The sequence below is a fragment of the Rhinoderma darwinii genome, chromosome 2 (genome assembly GCF_050947455.1).
Source record: "Rhinoderma darwinii isolate aRhiDar2 chromosome 2, aRhiDar2.hap1, whole genome shotgun sequence".
Taxonomy (NCBI): domain Eukaryota; kingdom Metazoa; phylum Chordata; class Amphibia; order Anura; family Rhinodermatidae; genus Rhinoderma; species Rhinoderma darwinii.
Window position 1 is genome coordinate 479,399,059 of NC_134688.1, and position 22,937 is coordinate 479,421,995.

At 50.5% G+C, this 22,937-nt stretch overlaps 2 protein-coding genes across 3 annotated transcripts in view; one reads left to right on the forward strand and one right to left on the reverse strand.

The window, feature by feature from the left end:
* Positions 1-338: 338 nt before the first annotated feature.
* On the reverse strand, positions 339-9,242 carry LOC142743707 (uncharacterized). Of its 2 annotated transcripts, XM_075854712.1 has the most exons (13): positions 8,888-9,241; positions 8,154-8,188; positions 6,230-6,314; positions 5,528-5,633; positions 5,289-5,443; positions 4,856-4,958; positions 2,543-2,620; positions 2,267-2,357; positions 2,055-2,125; positions 1,675-1,819; positions 1,401-1,564; positions 1,200-1,316; positions 339-533 (listed from the first exon to the last, which is right to left on the reverse strand). In XM_075854712.1, the coding sequence occupies exons 3-13, from the start codon at positions 6,304-6,306 to the stop codon at positions 447-449; spliced, it is 1,194 nt and encodes a 397-aa protein (XP_075710827.1). In that variant the 5' UTR covers positions 6,307-6,314; positions 8,154-8,188; positions 8,888-9,241; the 3' UTR covers positions 339-446. The 2 variants fall into 2 exon arrangements, with proteins under 2 accessions (XP_075710827.1, XP_075710828.1); XM_075854713.1 differs by lacking the exon at positions 8,154-8,188 and having other exon boundaries at positions 8,888-9,242.
* POLQ (DNA polymerase theta) overlaps positions 9,092-22,937 on the forward strand; it is a 45,982-nt gene continuing 32,136 nt past the window's right edge. The window contains exons 1-14 of the mRNA XM_075854711.1: positions 9,092-9,341; positions 9,624-10,260; positions 11,976-12,158; positions 12,765-12,895; positions 13,474-13,630; positions 15,242-15,350; positions 15,931-16,135; positions 16,463-16,622; positions 18,018-18,164; positions 18,257-18,469; positions 19,089-19,231; positions 19,580-19,775; positions 20,990-21,132; positions 21,211-21,404. Coding sequence (XP_075710826.1) covers positions 9,780-10,260; positions 11,976-12,158; positions 12,765-12,895; positions 13,474-13,630; positions 15,242-15,350; positions 15,931-16,135; positions 16,463-16,622; positions 18,018-18,164; positions 18,257-18,469; positions 19,089-19,231; positions 19,580-19,775; positions 20,990-21,132; positions 21,211-21,404 — 2,462 coding nt within the window. The 5' untranslated portion in view covers positions 9,092-9,341; positions 9,624-9,779. The remainder of the gene's footprint in view (positions 9,342-9,623; positions 10,261-11,975; positions 12,159-12,764; positions 12,896-13,473; positions 13,631-15,241; positions 15,351-15,930; positions 16,136-16,462; positions 16,623-18,017; positions 18,165-18,256; positions 18,470-19,088; positions 19,232-19,579; positions 19,776-20,989; positions 21,133-21,210; positions 21,405-22,937) is intronic.

The window sequence follows — 22,937 nt, forward strand, 5'->3', positions numbered from 1 at the left end:
GGTGAAACTTGAATAAATCTGCTTAACCTGTAAATACCGCAGGTCTTCTGCATCACGGAGGCCGCTTGCTCTGATTGGTCAGTCAGCGATGCAGGAGGAAACGCCTACCGTGACGGGTTCTCCTCCATTCTGGACCTTTACGCAAAATTAGCATATTAGACGCCAAGAGGGGCAGGGGCCATAGCGGTATGATGGGAAGGCCAAAAATAAAACATTACAGAGGACGCCGGGAATAAGGGGAGTTAGAGGATTAAAAAACAAAACCAAAACACTCATGACCGGTCCTCGTTAAGCGGAAGCGCTCGCATCGCCGCTCTTTAATAATCAGAACGAGCACGTTTCATGCGGTAAATAAATACGTTTATTAAATATTATATGAATTAAATTTGAGATTCTTCCTCCCCCGGGTCAGGGAGAACAGCGGCAACAAGCGCTCCGTGTCCTCGCTACCCGGCACTTTGGCGCAGCTTTGACGTGACCCTTATGTCGCTCTCCATTTGGTGAATTTGCTGCGTTATTTGCTGTATGAGAACCTGGAAAGTAGAGGAAATACGTGAAAGATCTCCGGGCGACCCGAGAGGACAGATAACGCTATACACCAATGTCCAATCAGACGGGTGCGACCCATGGTGACCCGCCCCAATCACCAAGATTACGCGGCAGCCGTGCTAGTAAAGGGCTAAGGTGGTAAATTAACTTCTCCACTCCAGTTTATTGGCGTAGAAAAAAAATAATTCAAGTTTTGATGCATTTACATCCCCACGGCACGTTCATTAAAAGCATAGATTTTCCCTTCAGGCACACGGACAGCAAGAGATGCCCCTAATTTAATAAGTGGGCTTCCCCTTTAATAAATTTGGCATACATACGGGAGCTGGAGTAATATGCGCCAGTCTAGACAAATCTCCCCTTAAGTTGCCCGCCACCCCTGCTGTTTTTTTTGGGGCTCCACATGACTGGCCATAGACTAGAATGGTCAAACCACGCGGGCTCCGAAGACCACCACTAAGTTCTAGAAATCAGCACCCCTGCGAGCTGTGCTAGATATGACCTCAGCGTCTCTCCTGGGCATGCCACTTTCTTCAGTTCTTGGGCAGATGTGGGCATGGATGTAACGTCTCCCCCGCCATCACACAGTGCGATCCTGGGACAGATCATCCTGCGCTCTGCTCATCCTGCGCTCCCCCCCTCATACTCACATCCACATGACGCTGACAAGTGGAGAGTCCGCTCTGCAGATCATTCCTCTGGTGCCCACTGCTGCCATCTGCTGGGCAATCCCTGGCACAGCTCTGGTTCTTTATTCTGCAAAATTCCTGAAGGGATGAAAATAGAATATAAAGTGTAACAGATGCCCGGACACGATCTATTATAATAGTGATGACCAGCTGAGCACGCACACTACTTCCAGCGACCACGCCGCACTTCCATTTCTCCCAGGGGCCGTCGTTAAGGTCACGCTCCTCAGGACCCTCCAAGTCTTCTGTCACCGGAGACGAGATCTGCTCATCCACGGGGGTCTTGTGGGTGACGCTTCCTTGTTTAATGTCTTCCAGGTCCAGATCTGCGGCACAGGAGAACAGTCATTAGTCCCGGGGGGATATCTGACCCATTACTCAGGTGTGACTTCTGGGAGGATGATGGGGGGAGTAGTGTACGCCCGCCCCCTCTTACTGGCTTTCTCCAGGTGTTTGGTGACGTCCTGCGCTCGACGGTCCAGGCAGCTCAGCCGGATCTCTATAGCGCGGAGATAAAGCTGATGAGTCTCCAAATCCTTCTTCAGAGAGTTCTTCAGCTGCTGGATTGAGGCCAAAAGACCCTGCTGGGGGCACAAACAAGACTGAGACGTACAGGACGGGGAGATACCACCGGTAAGAGGGGAGGATTACCGCACAACCAGGCTGGATAACCCTTGAGAGATCATACTGGTAGTCACCTATCTAGAAGGGTTTGGTTAGGCCCACATAACGCCCTAAGTTTGGCAGCACCGCTACACCAGTGGGGGGGGGGGGGGGGAGAAAGACCATTACACGGGCAGCACCGCCATCACTCACGGGTTTGTGTCTTTGGTCAGATCGCATTTCTTTTCCTGATAAATCTTGGTCGCCGGTCTGGTCCGGACATTCTGGTGGAGACAGAAGATCAGGGGAAGATTTATTCTCCAGTCATTTTGGCAGAAACCCTAACCAGTCACCGCAGCCGCCAGTCAGAACACGGGCACAGGACCCCCAACACCAGATATTTATGGCATAACCCCCCCACTCACGGAATATGCTCGTAGTAGATCTCCTGCGCTCCACGGACTTCCTGCGCTCCGTCTGCTGATTGCTGGTTCTGTGGTTTTTGCCTGCAGACACCTGACAAGGAACCAGAGTGATGACATCACCACCATATTATTACATCATCACCATATTACACTGCTCGTTACTTGTGGTCACAGATCAGACTCCTCCTCAGTGTCCGGATAAGAGGCTTTATATTATGTCACTGACAGGTTTATAGGGAAGATGCTCAACAGAATGAGCAATAATTCTACACTGACCTCTGACAACCCTGCCTGGCACTCTCTGCAGGACAGGCACATCCTCCGTGGGGCAGGGACCACGACAGTACAGCACACCTGCAGGAAACAGTCAGCAATGAAATCAGAAAAGTGTTCAGTGTTGTAGATATTATCAGTGTCCAATCATGTGGTATAGTGTAGAATATATAACGTGTAGCGTCCAATATAGAATGTATAACGTGTAGCGTCCAATATAGAATGTATAACGTGTAGCGTCCAATATAGAATGTAGAACGTGTATCGTCCAATATAGAATGTAGAACGTGTAGCGTCCAATATAGAATGTAGAACGTGTAGCGTCCAATATAGAATGTAGAACGTGTAGCGTCCAATATAGAATGTAGAACGTGTAGCGTCCAATATAGAATGTAGAACGTGTAGCGTCCAATATAGAATGTAGAACGTGTAGCGTCCAATATAGAATGTATAACGTGTAGCATCCAATATAGAATGTAGAACGTGTAGCGTCCAATATAGAATGTATAACGTGTAGCATCCAATATAGAATCTATAACGTGTAGCGTCCAATATAGAATCTAGAACGTGTAGCGTCCAATATAGAATCTATAACGTGTAGCGTCCAATATAGAATCTATAACGTGTAGCGTCCAATATAGAATCTATAACGTGTAGCGTCCAATATAGAATGTATAACGTGTAGCGTCCAATATAGAATCTATAACGTGTAGCGTCCAATATAGAATGTATAACGTGTAGCGTCCAATATAGAATGTATAACGTAAAACACCGAAAAAGGTGTGGTAAGCACTAGTGGGGGGGGGGGCACTGCGTGGTAAGCACTAGTGGGGGGGCACTGCGTGGTAAGCACTAGTGGGGGGGCACTGCGTGGTAAGCACTAGTGGGGGGGCACTGCGTGGTAAGCACTAGTGGGGGGGCACTGCGTGGTAAGCACTAGTGGGGGGGCACTGCGTGGTAAGCACTAGTGGGGGGGCACTGCGTGGTAAGCACTAGTGGGGGGGCACTGCGTGGTAAGCACTAGTGGGGGGGCACTGCGTGGTAAGCACTAGTGGGGGGGCACTGCGTGGTAAGCACTAGTGGGGGGGCACTGCGTGGTAAGCACTAGTGGGGGGGCACTGCGTGGTAAGCACTAGTGGGGGGGCACTGCGTGGTAAGCACTAGTGGGGGGGCACTGCGTGGTAAGCACTAGTGGGGGGGCACTGCGTGGTAAGCACTAGTGGGGGGGCACTGCGTGGTAAGCACTAGTGGGGGGGCACTGCGTGGTAAGCACTAGGGGGGGCACTGCGTGGTAAGCACTAGGGGGGGGGGCACTGCGTGGTAAGCACTAGGGGGGGGGCACTGCGTGGTAAGCACTAGGGGGGGGCACTGCGTGGTAAGCACTAGGGGGGGGCACTGCGTGGTAAGCACTAGGGGGGGGCACTGCGTGGTAAGCACTAGGGGGGGCACTGCGTGGTAAGCACTAGGGGGGGGCACTGCGTGGTAAGCACTAGGGGGGGGGCACTGCGTGGTAAGCACTAGGGGGGGGCACTGCGTGGTAAGCACTAGGGGGGGGCACTGCGTGGTAAGCACTAGTGGGGGGGCACTGCGTGGTAAGCACTAGTGGGGGGGCACTGTGGCTGGGAAAGGTTATGGGGCACTCATCCCGACCCAACACTTCTCACAAAGAGGATAGTCCAGACTGGATACAATTGTAGCAAACAAATCTCTCCTGCGCTCATAATTTGTTACAATGTATCAATGCAGCAAAAATGTATCAGTCCGACCGAGGAGCGCCCAGACCGGATAAAGAGGTGTGAGCAGGACTGGGCCTGTACAGTTTTCTGCCTCTGGAAAGGAACAAGAAGGTTCCCATTCACTAACAGCAAGCAGAGGCCTTGAAAATGGTGACTAATTGAAGAACTGTCTATCAATAAGTTACAGAATTTCATTAAAGATTGTTTTATTTACTGTAGACGACATCCCGCTCAGGAAGGGTTCACACATTCCGATGCTTGTAGGAAAGTGGCGCGGTCTTATCAGGAATGCTGGCAAAAAATGCGTTATGACCGCAACGTGCGAACCCGACCTAAACACGAACAAAATAGTGAGACGTAACCGTCTCCCCATTTATCAGCCGCCGCCTCAGTCCTGCCCAGCCGCCATCTTTTTCATTGTCGCAGCCGCTTTAAAGGGGGATTTGCAGGATTAGAAAATCATGGCGGCTTTCTTCCAAAAACAGCGCCACTCCTGTCCATGGGCTGAGTCTGGTATTGCAGCTAAGCGAAACGGAAGTCAATAGGACAGAGCTGTAACGACAACCAGGGTCAGACTTACCTCTAGGAGATCTTGGAGCCAGGGAACGGCGGTGGCCATTTTATGCCAGCAACGCATCACATCCAACTGGAGGGATAAACCGCGAGACCGCTGAAATGGAGATCTGTATATAGAGAGCGGAGCGGTAAGAGGGATTATAGGGACCACGTCGTTATACAAGCGTCATCTCTGATCCAGTACATTCTGCAGAAACTCAAATCTGCTCCTTTCAGGAGTCTGGGAAAGCTGGGTGTAAACTTCTGGAGCGACCGGCATCCCCCCGGGGACTGACCACCGATACATTATAATTATATATATATACATTGTGCAGGCATCGTCCATTCTAACATGGAGAACCTATATATCTGGAGGGGTAACAGCGCCGGACACTTTCTAGGACCACCAGCTGTATGTGGGGGGCCCCCCCCATTACCTGAGCTGCAGCAGAACTCACTTCAGAGACCCTCCAAGTCGGAGCTCTTCATGCCCGGGCAGGACCTGGAAGGCCGGGGAGAGAACCACGGCCAGAGAACGAGCATCCTGCAAGGAAAACTCCCAACATCCACAGGATCTAGGACCATCCGGAGCGCAGCCGCCATCTGCAAGAAACTAGGAGGGAGGGGGTGACGGACAGACATATATATATATGCGCCAGTGTAAATAAGAGCCCCCCCTGCGTCGTCACATGATTACCTCCTCCAGCAGCCTCACACACGCCTGGACCGACACGTTGTCTGGAGAGTAGTCCAGGATCGGTGCCCGGCGCCCGCAGATCCGCATCAGATCACAGCAGCCAGGTCTGGGAGGAGAAACGGCATTCAATGCGGTCAACGCCCGTGTGTGGTGTACAGAGCTGCACGGCTCGTTACAAAAAAGCAAGCGGAGGACGGGGTCACAGGTCACGGACAAAACGCGTCATACATAAAACATCCCAATAACTGTCCAGTGACCGTCGGGCGGCATTCAGACCAGCGGGACAGAACTTTACTCCTCTGCATTTCTATGGAACTGTTGCGTGAACGAGGGCGGACACTGATGTCACCCAGGCGCTGTCCGTGGTTTTCACGCACCCGTTGACTTCAATAGGCGATAATGTGCGGAAAAACGCACAAATCTAGGACATGCAGTGAGCGGCACGCGTGTGAATGGCCCCGCGTGCTGTGCGTCGTATCAACGCATGGACGAGAATCCCGCTCGTGTGAATGAGCCCTAACAAACCAAGCGGCTGCGTGTCCGTCACATGACCAGGACAGATTATCATCCCCTGGACGTAAACAATGAAGGTTCTTATTTAATTACAGCAAGCAGAGATCTTAACGTGATGAAAACGGAAAAGGTTATAACTTCATCGCATAATGGAAAACCTTTATTAACCCATTATTAACCCATTATTACCCATTATTTCTCTTCTCTGTCTTGTCTATGGGTCCGGTTGGAAGACAGAAATATTTTTCAAAGAGCTTCTGAGCCATCACTGGTGCTGAATGGAAAAAAATAAAAAATTGTAGATGCATATCAGACATCACACCGGCCTCATATCCCGATCCAACCAGCACAAGACAAATAATGTCACTGTGTACATACGTTACATCACCAGCAGAATAGTGAGTGCAGCTCTGGAGTATAATACAGGATATAACTCAGGATCAGTACAGGATAAGTAATGTAATGTATGTACACAGTGACTCCACCAGCAGAATAGTGAGTGCAGCTCTGGAGTATAATACAGGATGTAACTCAGGATCAGTACAGGATAAGTAATGTAATGTATGTACACAGTGACTCCACCAGCAGAATAGTGAGTGCAGCTCTGGAGTATAATACAGGATGTAACTCAGGATCAGTACAGGATAAGTAATGTAATGTATGTACACAGAGACTCCACCAGCAGAATAGTGAGTGCAGCTCTGGAGTATAATACAGGATGTAACTCAGGATCAGTACAGGATAAGTAATGTAATGTATGTACACAGTGACTCCACCAGCAGAATAGTGAGTGCAGCTCTGGAGTATAATACAGGATGTAACTCAGGATCAGTAATGTATGTACACAGTGACTCCACCAGCAGAATAGTGAGTGCAGCTCTGGAGTATAATACAGGATATAACTCAGGATCAGTACAGGATAAGTAATGTATGTACACAGTGACTCCACCAGCAGAATAGTGAGTGCAGCTCTGGAGTATAATGCAGGATGTAACTCAGGATCAGTACAGGATAAGTAATGTATGTACACAGTGACTCCACCAGCAGAATAGTGAGTGCAGCTCTGGAGTATAATGCAGGATGTAACTCAAGATCAGTACAGGATAAGTAATGTAATGTATGTACACAGTGACTCCACCAGCAGAATAGTGAGTGCAGTTCTGGAGTATAATACAGGATGTAACTCAGGATCAGTACAGGATAAGTAATGTAATGTATGTACATAGTGACTCCACCAGCAGAATAGGGAGTGCAGCTCTGGAGTATAATACAGGATGTAACTCAGGATCAGTACAGGATAAGTAATGTATGTATGTACACAGTGACTCCACCAGCAGAATAGTGAGTGCAGCTCTGGAGTATAATACAGGATATAACTCCGGATCAGTACAGGATAAGTAATGTAATGTATGCACACAGTGACTCCACCAGCTGAATAGTGAGTGCAGCTCTGGAGTATAATACAGGATGTAACTCAGGATCAGTACAGGATAAGTAATGTCATGTATGTACACAGTGACTCCACCAGCAGAATAGTGAGTGCAGCTCTGGAGTATAATACAGGATATAACTCCGGATCAGTACAGGATAAGTAATGTAATGTATGCACACAGTGACTCCACCAGCTGAATAGTGAGTGCAGCTCTGGAGTATAATACAGGATGTAACTCAGGATCAGTACAGGATAAGTAATGTCATGTATGTACACAGTGACTCCACCAGCAGAATAGTGAGTGCAGCTCTGGAGTATAATACAGGATGTAACTCAGGATCAGTACAGGATAAGTAATGTAATGTATGTACATAGTGACTCCACCAGCAGAATAGCGAGTGCAGCTCTGGAGTATAATACAGGATATAACTCAGGATCAGTAATGTATGCACACAGTGACTCCTGCACAGGTTATAACTTTGTGTAGACTGTAAAGTGATCCCAGGACAGTTCCTCTGTAGACTTTGTGGCTATGAGCCGCCATCTTGCTGCAGGGGTCGTGTAGGGAGGAGTGAGTGGGAACACGAGGCATTTGGTGCAGGGCCCCTTTGACTATTAAGAGGTCACCTATTATAATTGATTCCCCGGGCAGATCACACTGATGACATCACTGGCCGTTACCTGGTTGGCCTAGGAGTCGTGTCACAGCTTCAGACCTGCAGAGGGGAACATAAAAATTACAACCTGGAGGTCACAGCCGACCAGAAGGTGAAGTCCCCCCCGACAGACGCGCGGACAACCTCCACAGGAGCTATAATGGCCACCACATCAGGTGGTCACTGGTGGAAATCGTGGAGAAGCTTCGGGCCTCTTACACACCACGCGATCGCCGAGAAAAAGATAAAAAAAATTCTGAGAAAACGTTCGCGATCATCGTGCCGTGTAAACACGAGAAGCGATCACGCAATGCGCGATAAGTTAGCAATCAAACCTCACGAAAGTTTCACAGTGATAATTTGTCGTCGTTGCGGCCCCTCGTGTAAACAGACCGGACGTGCGGAAATGAAGTGGTCGTGTTTCCACGTTGCGGCAGCTGCACGGAGGTCAAACCACAAACACGAGATGACCAATGGCTGCACAACTCCGCCAGCAATACCACAGCGGCAGCAAAATCACGCAGCCATCGTGTCACCGCGGCTTTATCAGGAGGCAGCCGCGACAATGTGGGAAACCGCTCAAGGGAGGAAAGACGTGTGAATTTATAATTACCACAAATTACAGGAAAAAAAAAAATCTGATTATTTTTACTTATAAACGCACGTCTTCAGCACATCCCCGACACGCTAGATTGTCAAACATTTTTACGAATTTATCTGCGCATGAAAACCATCCCCAGCCGCGTCTGCAGCGCTCACCTGAGCCAAAACCAGCGGACTGTGCACCCAGTCCCTACTGTCTACTTATAAGATAGGGACCAGCTGAGCCAATCACAGGTTAACCCTTTCTAGATGCCATGGGGGAGGGGCAGGACTTTATGTTCACGCCCATCTGCCCTCATATTTAGTTTGTGCCCCCTCCTCACACTAATGGATGTACACAGGGAAGGGGGGAATTAACCCTGTAGATGCTGCACAGGGAAATCTCCCACATTCTGCATCGGATGAGCCCAATGTGCAGGGATCCGCTGATCTACCCTGTCACGTGACCTGGCTGCCCACAACAAACATGGCGGCGGCGCGGTCAGCTGGTCGCTCCGGTGGTGACGCGTCAACGGCGAAGGAAGTTCGCGCGGGGAGTTTAAACCTGTCAGGCGGCGGCTCTGATGAGGGGAACCGGGAACCGGAGGATCTAACGACCGGGCAGAGGAAGGTGGGGTGGAACGGTGTAAAGAAAGATGGCGGCCGGGTGACTGTACTCTAGGATGATGGGCTGATTTGTCAATCCGGGTTTGAGGTTGACCAGGGTATAATGGGTGAGGGGTGAGTGTTGGGATGACGAGTCTGTGGGTGACTGACCCCCCCCCCCATATTGGTTGTGATGTGACAGGTCTATAAACTGTGGGGGCACAACCTGAACGCAGCGAGTCACGTAGAGATGACAAGATGGCGGCCGTCCTGTGCGCGTCCTCATATTCTCGTGTTTTCTCCGCAGGTGTTGGCGTGCTGGGGGCCCCGCGTCCCGTTATGTCCTCGTCACACAACGCATCATCTGCTGGGGCCGGATCTGAAGCTGCAGATTATAAATGGCGCGATCAGGAGCCTCCCGTGATTCGCTGATATCGAGATAACTGGACGATAAACGGTCGCAATGCAGAAGTCACACAAAGCGCAGGGGGCGAAAGGCAACCTGGCCGCCATCTTGTTTGGAGGATTGACGGCTAAGGAAAATGATCCCAAGATGGCGGCATCAAGCGCTAAAGGAGTCCTGGGTCCCCACAACAGCCGCAAACGTAACCGCCCCCGCTCCCTGTCCAGCCCCGGGTCCGAAGACTCTGCCACCCCCTCTAATCATAAGAAAGCCGCTCTCCACACACACCGCAAGCCCCGACCGCCAAACACCAGAACTTCTCCACGGCTCCGGAGCGGCGGCACCGGGGAGTCGGCTGATGCCAGCGCCATTTCCAGTGGTAGCAGAGACTATATCCTGTTCAGTCCAGCGCAGCAGGCGTCCGTTCTGGAGAAGCGGCGCAGACAACAGCCGAGCACCAGCGCCAATGTCTCCGTATCAGTCCTGGCGCCCCCTGCTGGTCTGGACCGCTCCCTGCTGGACGGCAGCCTGACCGCCACTGGTGAATATACGGAGATGGTGACCGGACGCTCATAACGGGATTTCATTTAATTGCTGGGCAGAAATTCTGCGCTGAATAATTCCGTAATAAATCTTTACAGCGGTCGGAGGTCAATTCTACTGATCCAAAGCTCCAAATCCCCTGCACAGACCCAGACTTAACCCTTCACCCTTAACCCTTGAGTCGGTAGGGGGAGAGCACGGAGCGGGCTGACGGGCTGCGGATATTACAACCGACACCTCACAGTGCCGGCCAGGATCGGGGGTAGCGCCGATCCCGCTCGTTTGACTACTTACATGTGGCGGTCACTGGTCATCGCGGCATCTAAGCTGCTAGAAAGGGAGGAGCCTCCTCTGTCACTCCAGTGCACCCCCTCGATAGCGGGCTGACGATGGTTGTCATGGCAGCCTGGGGCCCTAATGAAGGCCCCCGGGTCGGCCATCTTTGTACTCCTATTAAGCCCTGAGTCGGAGCCTAGAAAAATCACGATCTACTGCAATACATAATAATTTCAGTGCACGTGACGCGGTGATCGCTGGTTCAAGTCCCGCAGGAGAAGTCATGAAAGAGTGAAAAAAATAGATAACAAAAGCCCCTTTTCCCATTTTGCCCCAGAAGTGATGTAAAAAGAGAAATAACCAGAATCCCAGCGTCCGTAAAAGTCTGACCTACCACCGTATAACGTTATCTAAACCGCGCCGCGAATGCCGTAAAAAAAACAATGCAGGAATCGCATTTTCTTCCAATTTCAGGCCGCATTTCAGTTTGTTTCCCAGTATATTTTATGGTACTTTAAACGGTGTCATTAGAAACCACATCTCCTCCCGCAAAATAGAAGCCCTCACACCGCTCCACTGACGGAAAAATAAAAACAGTTATGGCTCTTGGAATGCGGGGAGTGAAAAACAGAAATTAAAAAATAAGGGGTTAAATTGCGCCATTAAATCTACATCTCGTCCCGCAAAAAACAAGCCCTCAACGGAAAAAATAGAAAAGTGATGGCTCTTGGAAGGTGAATGCAAAAAATGGCCTGGCCATTAAAAGGTTAACACAGTATGCAGTAATCTCCTGAGCTCCCTCTAGTGGTGGCTGCAGGTATATTGAATTCTACGTCTGCGGGGGATTTGGAGCTCTGACTGATATAAAGAAATGATTCGGCGCAGAACGACGGACGTAAAACCACGATAAAAGGCGGATATTGAGGTTTACTTATACCGGACGAGCCGCTCGCCAGGACGTGCCCCTTACATCTTAGGTCGTCTATTACATTCCAGAATAACACCAGCTGGAGGGGCTTCCGCAGGAACCCATGTCTTACCTGTGTCGCTATAAGGCCTTGTTCACACAACATGTTCAGGCTGATTTTGAGGCTTTTTCCGCTGCAGTAATCCGAGGGTCAGCATTGGATTTCTTCTAAGGAATATCGTCAGAATACACGTTATGTGAACAAGGCCTAAGAAGAAAGATCCGTCTAGTTCTGCACCAAGGACGGGAAATGAGCTCTGCCGCCTCCTCCGGGGGGTTCTGGTTCTGGGGACCCCTGTGGTTGAGATATTTTTGGGTCCCAGTGCTGGACCCGCATCTATCAGACATTTCACACATCCCACGGTTTTGCCATAAATGTCTAAAGTGGTAATTCCCCTTTAAGAAGTTGGGAGATTGCACTGACGGTTTACGTCTCCGTTTTCTCACCGCGTATCTGTCGTCTCCCGCAGGACAAGGTCGTCAGGTGGCAGCGCCGGCTGAGCTGGCGGACAAGCTTCTGCTGGAGAGCTGGGGTCTGCCCAGAGCCGTCCTGGAGAAGTACGCCAGCCTCGGGGTGCTGCACATGTTTGAGTGGCAGGCGGAGTGTCTGATGCTGGGCCAGGTCCTGGGAGGGAAGAACCTGGTGTATTCTGGTGAGTGTAGTCCAGCACGTCACCCCTCCCCCGCTTACTGGTCATTATAATAATCTGGCTGTATATAAGGAGTGTTCATACTATATAGACTGTATATACTGTATACCATATGGACTGTATATACTGCATACTATATGGGCTGTATATACTGCATACTATATGGACTGTATATACTGTATACTATATGGACTGTATATACTGCATACTATATGGACTGTATATACTGTATACCATATGGACTGTATATACTGTATACTACATGGACTATATATACTGCATACCATATGGACTGTATATACTGCATACTATATGGACTGTATATACTGCATACTACATGGACTGTATATACTGTGTACTATATAGACTGTATATACTGTATACTATATGGACTGTATATACTGCATACCATATGGACTGTATATACTGCATACCACATGGACTGTATATACTGCATACTACATGGACTGTATATACTGCATACCACATGGACTGTATATACTGCATACTACATGGACTGTATATACTGCATACCATATGGGCTGTATATACTCTATACTATATGGAGGGAATTGTTATTTGTGTTATTGACCCGACTTCTGTCTTCAGCTCCTACGAGTGCCGGGAAGACCCTAGTGGCCGAGCTGCTGATCCTGAAGAGGGTCCTGGAGACCCGGAAGAAAGCCATATTCATCCTGCCCTTCGTCTCAGTGGCCAAAGAAAAGACCTTTTATCTGCAGGTAACGTCAACCCCTCCCCCACCTATATACATGTTCACCCGTACAGTATTCTCTAGACCAGCCCCGTCTACCAGATACAAAGCTTTACTGCCCCATAGTGGTTATAAGCAGCTACTGAGAGGGGAGGAGGTGCCCGGGCCCCTAGAGGGGAGGAGGCGCCCGGGCCCCTAGAGGTGAGGAGGCGCCCGGGCCCCTAGAGGTGAGGAGGCGCCCGGGCCCCTAGAGGTGAGGAGGCGCCCGGGCCCCTAGAGGTGAGGAGGCGCCCGGGCCCCTAGAGGTGAGGAGGCGCCCGGGCCCCTAGAGGTGAGGAGGCGCCCGGGCCCCTAGAGGTGAGGAGGCGCCCGGGCCCCTAGAGGTGAGGAGGCGCCCGGGCCCCTAGAGGTGAGGAGGCGCCCGGGCCCCTAGAGGTGAGGAGGCGCCCGGGCCCCTAGAGGTGAGGAGGCGCCCGGGCCCCTAGAGGTGAGGAGGCGCCCGGGCCCCTAGAGGTGAGGAGGCGCCCGGGCCCCTAGAGGTGAGGAGGCGCCCGGGCCCCTAGAGGTGAGGTCTTCTCATTGTGTCAGAAACTTCTCGTCTTTCAGAACCTGTTCCAGGAAGTTGGGGTCCGGGTCGGGGGTTACATGGGCAGCTCCGCTCCGACCAGCGGCTTCACCTCTCTGGATGTCGCCGTCTGCACCATCGAGAAAGCCAATGGTCTGGTGAACCGGCTGATCGAGGAGAAGAGGATGGATCTGCTGGGTGCGTCCTAATACACGGGGTAACATGTACTGGCCAGAGACGAGGGGGTCCTGTCATGTTGGGGCGTCTCCTGCTCCAGTGAGGTCATTTTTACAGAAGAATAGAAGTCATGGAAAAGGTGTTGGGGCGTCTCTCCTCTTGCGGTGGTTGATGATGGGGGTTTGGGTGTCTCCTCTTGCGGTTGATGATGATGGGGGTTGGGGTGTCTCCTCTTGTGGTTGATGATGATGGGGGTTGGGGTGTCTCCTCTTGTGGTTGATGATGATGGGGGTTGGGGTGTCTCTCCTCTTGTGGTTGATGATGATGGGGGTTGGGGCGTCTCTCCTCTTGTGGTTGATGATGATGATGGGGGTTGGGGCGTGTCTCCTCTTGTGGTTGGTGATGATGGGGGTTGGGGTGTCTCTCCTCTTGTGGTTGATGATGATGGGGGTTGGGGCGTCTCCTCTTGTGGTTGATGATGATGGGGGTTGGGGTGTCTCTCCTCTTGTGGTTGATGATGATGGGGGTTGGGGTGTCTCTCCTCTTGCAGGTGATGATGATGGGGGTTGGGATGTCTCTCCTCTTGTGGTTGATGGGGGTTGGGGTGTCTCCTCTTGTGGTTGATGATGATGGGGGTTGGGGTGTCTCTCCTCTTGTGGTTGATGATGATGGGGGTTGGGGCGTCTCTCCTCTTGTGGTTGATGATGATGGGGGTTGGGGCGTCTCTCCTCTTGTGGTTGATGATGATGGGGGTTGGGGCATCTCTCCTCTTGTGGTTGATGATGATGGGGGTTGGGGTGTCTCTCCTCTTGTGGTTGATGATGATGGGGGTTGGGGTGTCTCTCCTCTTGTGGTTGATGATGATGGGGTTGGGGTGTCTCTCCTCTTGTGGTTGATGATGGGGGTTGGGGTGTCTCTCCTCTTGTGGTTGATGATGATGGGGGTTGGGGTGTCTCTCCTCTTGTGGTTGATGATGATGGGGGTTGGGGTGTCTCTCCTCTTGTGGTTGATGATGATGGGGTTGGGGTGTCTCTCCTCTTGTGGTTGATGATGATGGGGTTGGGGTGTCTCTCCTCTTGTGGTTGATGATGATGGGGGTTGGGGTGTCTCTCCTCTTGTGGTTGATGATGATGGGGGTTGGGGTGTCTCTCCTCTTGTGGTTGATGATGATGGGGGTTGGGGCGTCTCTCCTCTTGTGGTTGATGATGATGGGGGTTGGGGCGTCCCTCTTGTGGTTGATGATGATGGGGGTTGGGGCGTCTCTTCTTGCGGTTGATGATGATGGGGGTTGGGGCGTCTCTCCTCTTGTGGTTGATGATGATGGGGGTTGGGGCGTCTCTCCTCTTGTGGTTGATGATGATGGGGGTTGGGGCGTCTCTTCTTGCGGTTGATGGGGGTTGGGGCGTCTCTTCTTGCGGTTGATGATGATGGGGGTTGAGGTATCTCTCCTCATGTGGATGATGATGGGGGTTGTGGTGTCTCTCTTGCGGTTGATGATGGGGATTTGGGGTGTCTCCTCTTGCGGTTGATGATGGGGGTTGGAGTGTCTCTTGTGGTTGATGATGGGGGTTGGGGTGTCTCCTCTTGTGGTTGATGATGATGGGGGTTGTGGTCTCATTCTCCCCTGTACAGGTATGATGGTGGTGGACGAGCTGCACATGTTGGGAGATTCGCACCGCGGTTACCTGCTGGAACTTCTCCTCACTAAGGTTCAGTACGTGACCCAGAAAACTGCTGCCGGGTAAGTCGTGAATTCTCAGATCATCGCTAGAGAGGACGAGGCTTCTGTGTACAGACCCCCCGGGACCCCCAGAGCGTTCCACCACCGATACAGCGTATTATATGGTGGAGTCTTGTTATGAGCGGCTCATGAACACTGGGGATTTACTGCTCCACGCAGGATCCACATATCTAGATCTGACCCGGTCCCGGGCGGCTGCGTCTGGGGACGGATTTCCTGATCTCACCGGGCGAGATCTGATCTCAGGCACGGACCTGTAATACGTTATTATACCGGAGCCCTTTATAGTCACTGTGTGCTTTGTCCTATGCATTGCGGCACCACCTGTGATAGCGGCGTTCATCCCGGCACATGAGCAGAATGCCAGAATTGCAGTAAAGACTGACACACAGTGAGTATATGGAGTCCAGGGTCTGTGATCAGTGCTGTGACCCTTCTGATGGGCAGTCTCATGCCCGGGACTGGCTGTCACCCTCCATCTGTTACCCATGAACACACACAAGGTGTCTTGGTGGCATTTATTGGGTGCCGGTTTTTGTTGATTCCTGGTAAGTTCCTCGGTTTTCTTTCCTTATCACAGGAATAAAGACTCCAGCGACGTGCAGATAGTGGGTATGAGCGCCACGCTGCCCAATCTCAACCTACTGGCATCATGGCTCGGTGCCGAGCTCTACCACACCGACTACCGCCCTGTGCCCCTCAAGGAGCAAGTCAAAATTGGCAAAACTCTGTATGATTCATCAATGACCCCCGTGCGGGAGCTGGAGCCTTTAATGCATGTGAAGGTAAGAAATGGATATAAAGATGGAAGAAGACGGACTGCGGGGGAGGGGATGGGATGTAATAATGGGGACGCACTGTGGGGGAGGGGATGTAATAAAGAGGACGGACTGCGGGGGAGGGGATGGGATGTAATAAAGAGGACGCACTGTGGGGGATGGGATATAATAAAGAGGACGGACTGTGGGGGATGGGATATAATAAAGAGGACGGACTGTGGGGGATGGTATATAATAAAGAGGACGGACTGTGGGGGAGGGGATGGGATATAATAATGGGGACGCACTGTGGGGGAGGGGATGTTCTTCCTGATGTCTCCGTTCCTCTGGCAGGGGGATGACGACCACATTGTCAGCCTGTGCTATGAGACCGTCCGCGGGGGTCATTCCATCTTAATCTTCTGTCCATCCAAGAACTGGTGCGAGAAGTTGGCCGATACCATCGCTCGTGAGTTCTACAACCTGTATCAGAGGGCGCGGCAGGAGACGGCGGGTAAGAGGAGGACGTTCTTATAATGTAGGACGTGATGTCTTATTTACGTTCCTGGTCACGTGACCGTTGCCCCAGGACTCCGCAGCTCCTGTCGGGTGATTGGCGAGGCGGTTACACGTGCGTCCGTTCTTCGGAGACGCTCATACGTGACGTCGCTCCTGGATCTGAGACTTTCTTCCATATTCCAAACACGAGTCTAGACGCTATACACTGTAACGAACCTCAGCTAGGAGAAGTTTTAGGGCTATACAGGATTTCATTGCCTGTAGGTAAACAAGAATGTTCTCATTCACTGACCGCAAGAAGAGATCTTAACAATAAAACCCCGGCAGAACTTTTTTCATGATCCGATTAAACTTCATTTACAGAGCGGACGAGTCATTTAGGGGCCCAGCATTAATGTACGCGCCGGCGCTCCCGACGTACGAGGCTGTGACAGCGCAGCCGTCACCATAGACTGTTGTGGGATACGTCAAGGCCTCTCATGACCCTTCTAATGACGTATCCGTTAAACATACAACAGTATAGTCTATAGGTGACAGATGCCGCTGTCAGGCGTCTGTTTGTCACCCATAGACTATAATGGCGTCATGAAAAGGCCGTGATCCATACGTTACACGGCGGCCTGTGATGTGCGCCATATGCTGATATCTGTCACCTATAGGCTACTTAGGTTACACGGAGGCCTGTGATGTGCGCCTTACACTGGTATCTGTCACCTATAGGCTACATAGGTTACATGAGGCCTGTGATGTGCGCCTTACACTGGTATCTGTCATCTATAGGCTACATAGGTTACACGGAGGCCTGTGATGTGCGCCTTACACTGGTATCTGTCACCTATAGGCTACATAGGTTACATGAGGCCTGTGATATGCGCCATACACTGGTATCTGTCACTTATAGGCTACATAGGTTACACGGAGGCCTGTGATGTGCGCCTTACACTGGTATCTGTCATCTATAGGCTACATAGGTTACATGAGGCCTGTGATGTGTGCCTTACACTGGTATCTGTCACCTATAGGCTACATAGGTTACATGAGGCCTGTGATGTGTGCCTTACACTGGTATCTGTCATCTATAGGCTACATAGGTTTCTTTTCACTGGACTCTGTCAAATTCCCAATGTACAGTCAAATATTTTTTCGGGGACTGGACTTGTTACCGCTTCCTTGGATTTGTCATTCGCTAAACCTCCACTAGGGGGCAGCATTGTTCCATTCTTCTCAGTTCTCGCCAGTCTTGGAAATTGTGATATTTGAGCGTTTTATGAATCTGCTTTGTGACAAATAAACTGTAAAAATATATCTCGATATCTGCGCTCTGACAATTATACCGCGTGATCCCTCCGAGCCCAAGGTCAGTGGAAACCCCATTTGTCTGTCTCCCCAGATGGTGGATTGGAGCCGAGCGTCTCTCCCGTGGTCCTGGACAAGGACGGCATTCAGGACGTGGTGGGTCAGTTGAAGCGATGTCCGGCTGGACTGGACTCCGTTCTTGGACGCACCGTTCCGTGGGGCGTGGCTTTCCATCACGCCGGTACTTATTTAATGAGTTGTATATGGTGAGGTGCCGCTCCTCTCTGGGTATAGCGCTCCTCCAGCTGTCATGTATCCCTTGTATCTCCGCAGGGCTGACCTTCGATGAGCGCGATGTGATAGAAGGCGCCTTCCGGCAGGGTATTGTCCGTGTACTAGCGGCGACCTCCACCTTGTCGTCTGGGGTTAACCTCCCGGCTCGTCGTGTCATCATTAGGTCCCCGCTTTTTAATGGGCGACTCCTGGACATCCTGACCTATAAACAGATGGCTGGAAGAGCCGGTCGGAAAGGGGTCGATACTGAAGGTGAGATCAGGGAGATCTGTGAACGTCCAGAGAGAACTTTTATTATGGCCGTCTTATAATCTTCATGTACCGGATGAGGAGCGCGCGGCCCCTCAGGTACCGGATGAGGAGCGCGCGGCCCCTCCGGCACCGGATCTCATGGCCGTGTCCGGCTGCCAAGAACAAGAAAACGCCACTCCTATAACCTATAGAGGGGTTCACGTCTCCCCGGGCGGCATGAAGTGTTTGGGGTTTAACCTTGTCAGGTGTTTAAACAATAGCATTAAAGGGGCATGAAACTATGCGATGCAGTCTATTGTTCTCTACTATCAGCCATTTCAGGCTGGGGAAACTAATTGTAGGACAGTTCAATGAAATCTGTTGTCGGACTGGATACTATTGTGAGACGTGTTCCATCTGCAGGTTTACAGTCTCAATGTGAAATAAACAGGTTTTAATTCACTGACCGCAAGCAGAGTCCTTGAAAATGGGGAGGAAGTGAAACACAAAGTATATTAGAAAGCTGCAGAACTTCTCATTCTACAATAAATAAGCGTCGTTTTCATAGGACCGGACGAGCCCAGATAACTATAGGCACGCGCGGCGGGAAGGACTGATCTCCGGTTTCTATTCTCCGCAGGGGAGAGTATCCTCGTGTGTAAGCCGGCGGAGAGATGTAAGGGGATCAGCCTGCTGCAGGGGTCCCTAAAGCCGGTGCAGAGCTGTCTCCAGCGGAAAGAAGGGGCCGGGGTCACAGGCAGCATGATCCGCGCCATTCTGGAGGTGAGAGACGATGTCACTGATCTTATATTCCATTAACACGTAGGCCCTACTTCTGGGATCTCCCCTCCCTAATTCACCCCCATAGGGACCCCACTGGGGCAGAAGTGTTATATATAGTCACATATTCCATGTCATTATTACATTCCATGCGCTGTCCTATATGGATGGGGTCTATATCCTTTTTCATCCTGAGCCTCCTGGTTCATGTGTCTCTAGTGGGAGCGGTAGGTTTATGTGGTGTGTAGTGTCTATGGAATAATGGGCCATGTAATGGGGGGCCCATGTAGGAGAGGTCGCTGACGTGAACTACGGGACACGAGTAATGACTGGATCTGATTTGTGCCGCAGATTATAGTTGGCGGGGTGGCAGACACACCCGAGGATGTCCGGATTTACGCCTCTTGTACCTTGCTGGCCGCAACCCTGAGAGAGGAGGACGGAGATGTAGAGCGGGGGGACCGCGGGGCTATTGAGGCGTGTGTGGACTGGCTGCTGAGCAATGAGTTCATCCAGGTGATGGAGGAGGAGCGGGAAGCAAAGAAAGGTAATGCTGCATGCTGTCATTGAATGGAAGCCGCCATGACCCCCCCTGCTTAGTGAAATCAACATTTTCTTTATTTTTTCCCACAACAACCTTATTAAATAATTGTCATGAAACGTGAAAAAAACATAAGACGGCGGCGTTACAACACGTACGATAAAGATCACGCCATTTATAGTGTCCAGAGAATGGCAGTAAAAAAATTGATACCGTAATTATATATTTTTTTGGTATTTTTCTTAATTGCCTTGTTTTGGGGTACGCAAAACGTATTGATTAAACTTTTTTTTTTTTTTGATGGAAAAAACCAGCAATTCCTACATCCTATGAAGCATTTTGTAAAGCGGAAAAAGGGAATTCACTGATGGCGGACGTGGGGGTCTTTGTTAGGCACCTGGCTGCCATGGAGACCATGGACACCCCACTATCGCGTCACAGTGGGAGACGATGGGGTGACGGAGAGAACCTCTTACATAACATGGCATTGAAGGGGTTAAGTGACTGGGATCGGGGGTAACTCCAATCCCAGGTGTTAGAGCAGGAGCCCGGCTGCCATTAGACACGTGTACCGCTTATGACACCGGGCTGTGGCATAACTACCATTAATGACCACCGTAAATAGGTGTATAGGCGGTCAATAAGGGGTTAAACATCTGCCGTAATTGGGGGACCCCGAACTTAAACACTGGCGGAGAATGAATCAATAGAAACTGCGACATTCTGTATGGAATTGAGAAGGACACAAATGCTGATCTATCGTGATCACCCCCAGTCTGGTTCGCCCGCACAGCAGGTCTGTAAGGGGCCCTTGGGTTTGTTTTAGGGCCACTACAATTTTTTTAGTATTTCACAACATGTGGGGTCAACACCAATGCAGCTTATAATTGTTCCTCGGTCTATGGGGTGTATTTACTGCTCGCCGTGCAGCGAAGGGCAAGTCGGACCATATAAAGTCCAGAAGTCGTTAAGTTCTTGAATGTTTTCTTTTCCAGACCCCTGAGTGGTAACAAGTGCGGTAACTAGTAACAGATTTACCATTCAGGGGTCTCGTAAAGCTGGGTGATAACCGTGTGGGAGCCACGTTTATGTTCACAAGAAGGAGGACCGTTTGTGGCAGCTGACGGGCTCTGACTTGTGGGGGCCGGTAATGATGTGACCTTCATGTGATGATCTGATCCGCTGACCTTTCCCTCCCGTTCTGATGCTTCTCTTGGCAGCTGAGGTTTATCGCCCCACGAAGCTCGGCTCCGCCACCCTCTCCTCCTCCCTCTCACCCTCCGAGGCTCTGGGGATTTTTGCAGATCTTCAGAGGGCAATGAAAGGCTTTGTCCTGGAGAACGACCTGCACATCCTGTATGTGGTAAGTGATCACGTGACCATGAATGGCGCCCTGTGCGGCCGCGTTATTGAGCCGCTCTATTGTCTTGCGTTGGTTCAGGTGACCCCTGTGTATGAAGAGTGGGCGACCATCGACTGGTATCAGTTCTTCTGTCTCTGGGAGAAGCTCTCCGTGTCCATGAAACGTGTGGCTGAGCTGGTGGGAATTGAGGAAGGCTTCCTGGCCCGTTCTGTAAAGGGAAAAATCGTCGCCAAAAATGACCGCCAGCAGCGCCAGATCGCCATCCATAAAAGGTAACTCCACGTTCTGTGCACTGTGACTGTATGCTGTGCGGCAGCTGACTGACCCCGGCAGACACCCGCTGCTCCCTACTCCTCCTCCTGTAATGCGGTCCATGTATTTAGTGCCGTAATCAGACCCCGTTGTGTGTAACCTCTTATTGGTCAAAGCCTTTCCTGATTACACGACGAGATCCGATTCGCCACAGAAAAGCATTACGTTGTGTTCACTGCTGTTTAATAATTCTGCTCCTGAAACGGGAAGCTCCGGATGAAACGGTCACGGGTTCCTCGCAGATAGGGGGTGCTGCAATGTGGGTCATATTTGGAGAATACAGAAGAGTGAATATAAATCATATGAATCCATTCTCTAATAAACCTGTGGTAAGTCATAAACTCTGTGGTCTATCCCGGCACATTCTCTACATTCCCTGCCCTCTGGTTATGGGAACCGCGCGCCATCAGTGTTTTTAAATAAAAAACAATAAAAATGGGGGTGTTGCTCGTTAAGAGATAAGTCGTTTAAATTTTCCCATAAATTAATTGTACAAGCGAAAATAAGAATCTTTGTAATATATCTTGTTCGAGAAATGCCTTTCTCCACTTATCAGACTCTTCTTCCCCTCCCCCCATCTTTTCCACTTATCACTCATTCTGAATTAACTGCTAAAATTTGTATTCATTGACGGAGAGGGGAGGGAGACACACAGAGACGCTGATGCTTCTAGTAAGTGTCCTATCTTACCCCAGTGCTAGATTCTCAGCTACACTGCTCATTGAAGCTGTATAATGTCCTCCATGCTGCTGCATCTAGTGTCCTATCTCACCCCAGTGCTAGATTCTCAGCTACACTGCTCATTGAAGCTGTATAATGTCCTCCATGCTGCTGCATCTAGTGTCCTATCTTACCCCAGTGCTAGATTCTCAGCTACACTGCTCATTGAAGCTGTATAATGTCCTCCATGCTGCTGCATCTAGTGTCCTATCTCACCCCAGTGCTAGATTCTCAGCTACACTGCTCATTGAAGCTGTATAATGTCCTCCATGCTGCTGCATCTAGTGTCCTATCTCACCCCAGTGCTAGATTCTCAGCTACACTGCTCATTGAAGCTGTATAATGTCCTCCATGCTGCTGCAGCATCTATTAAGTGTTATATCTCACCCCAGTGCTGGATTCTCAGCTACACTGCTCATTGCTGCTGTATAATATCCTCCATGCTGCTGCAGCATCTATTAAGTGTTATATCTCACCCCAGTGCTGGATTCTCAGCTACACTGCTCGTTACTGCTGTATAATGTCCACCATGTTGATGCTCATAGTGTTATATCTCACCCCAGTGCACAGATCGTGCCACACTGTGTGGCACGATCTATATGGGCACTTTATATGTGGGCACTGTGGCACTATCTTTGTGGGCACTGGCACTAACTATGTGGGCACTATCTACATGGGCACTGTGGTGTTTTCAGTGGGTTGGGACAAAAAAACCATGATATGAAATCCATCCTTTTTTTTTTTTTTTTTAATGGCCTTTTCTAAACGGACAG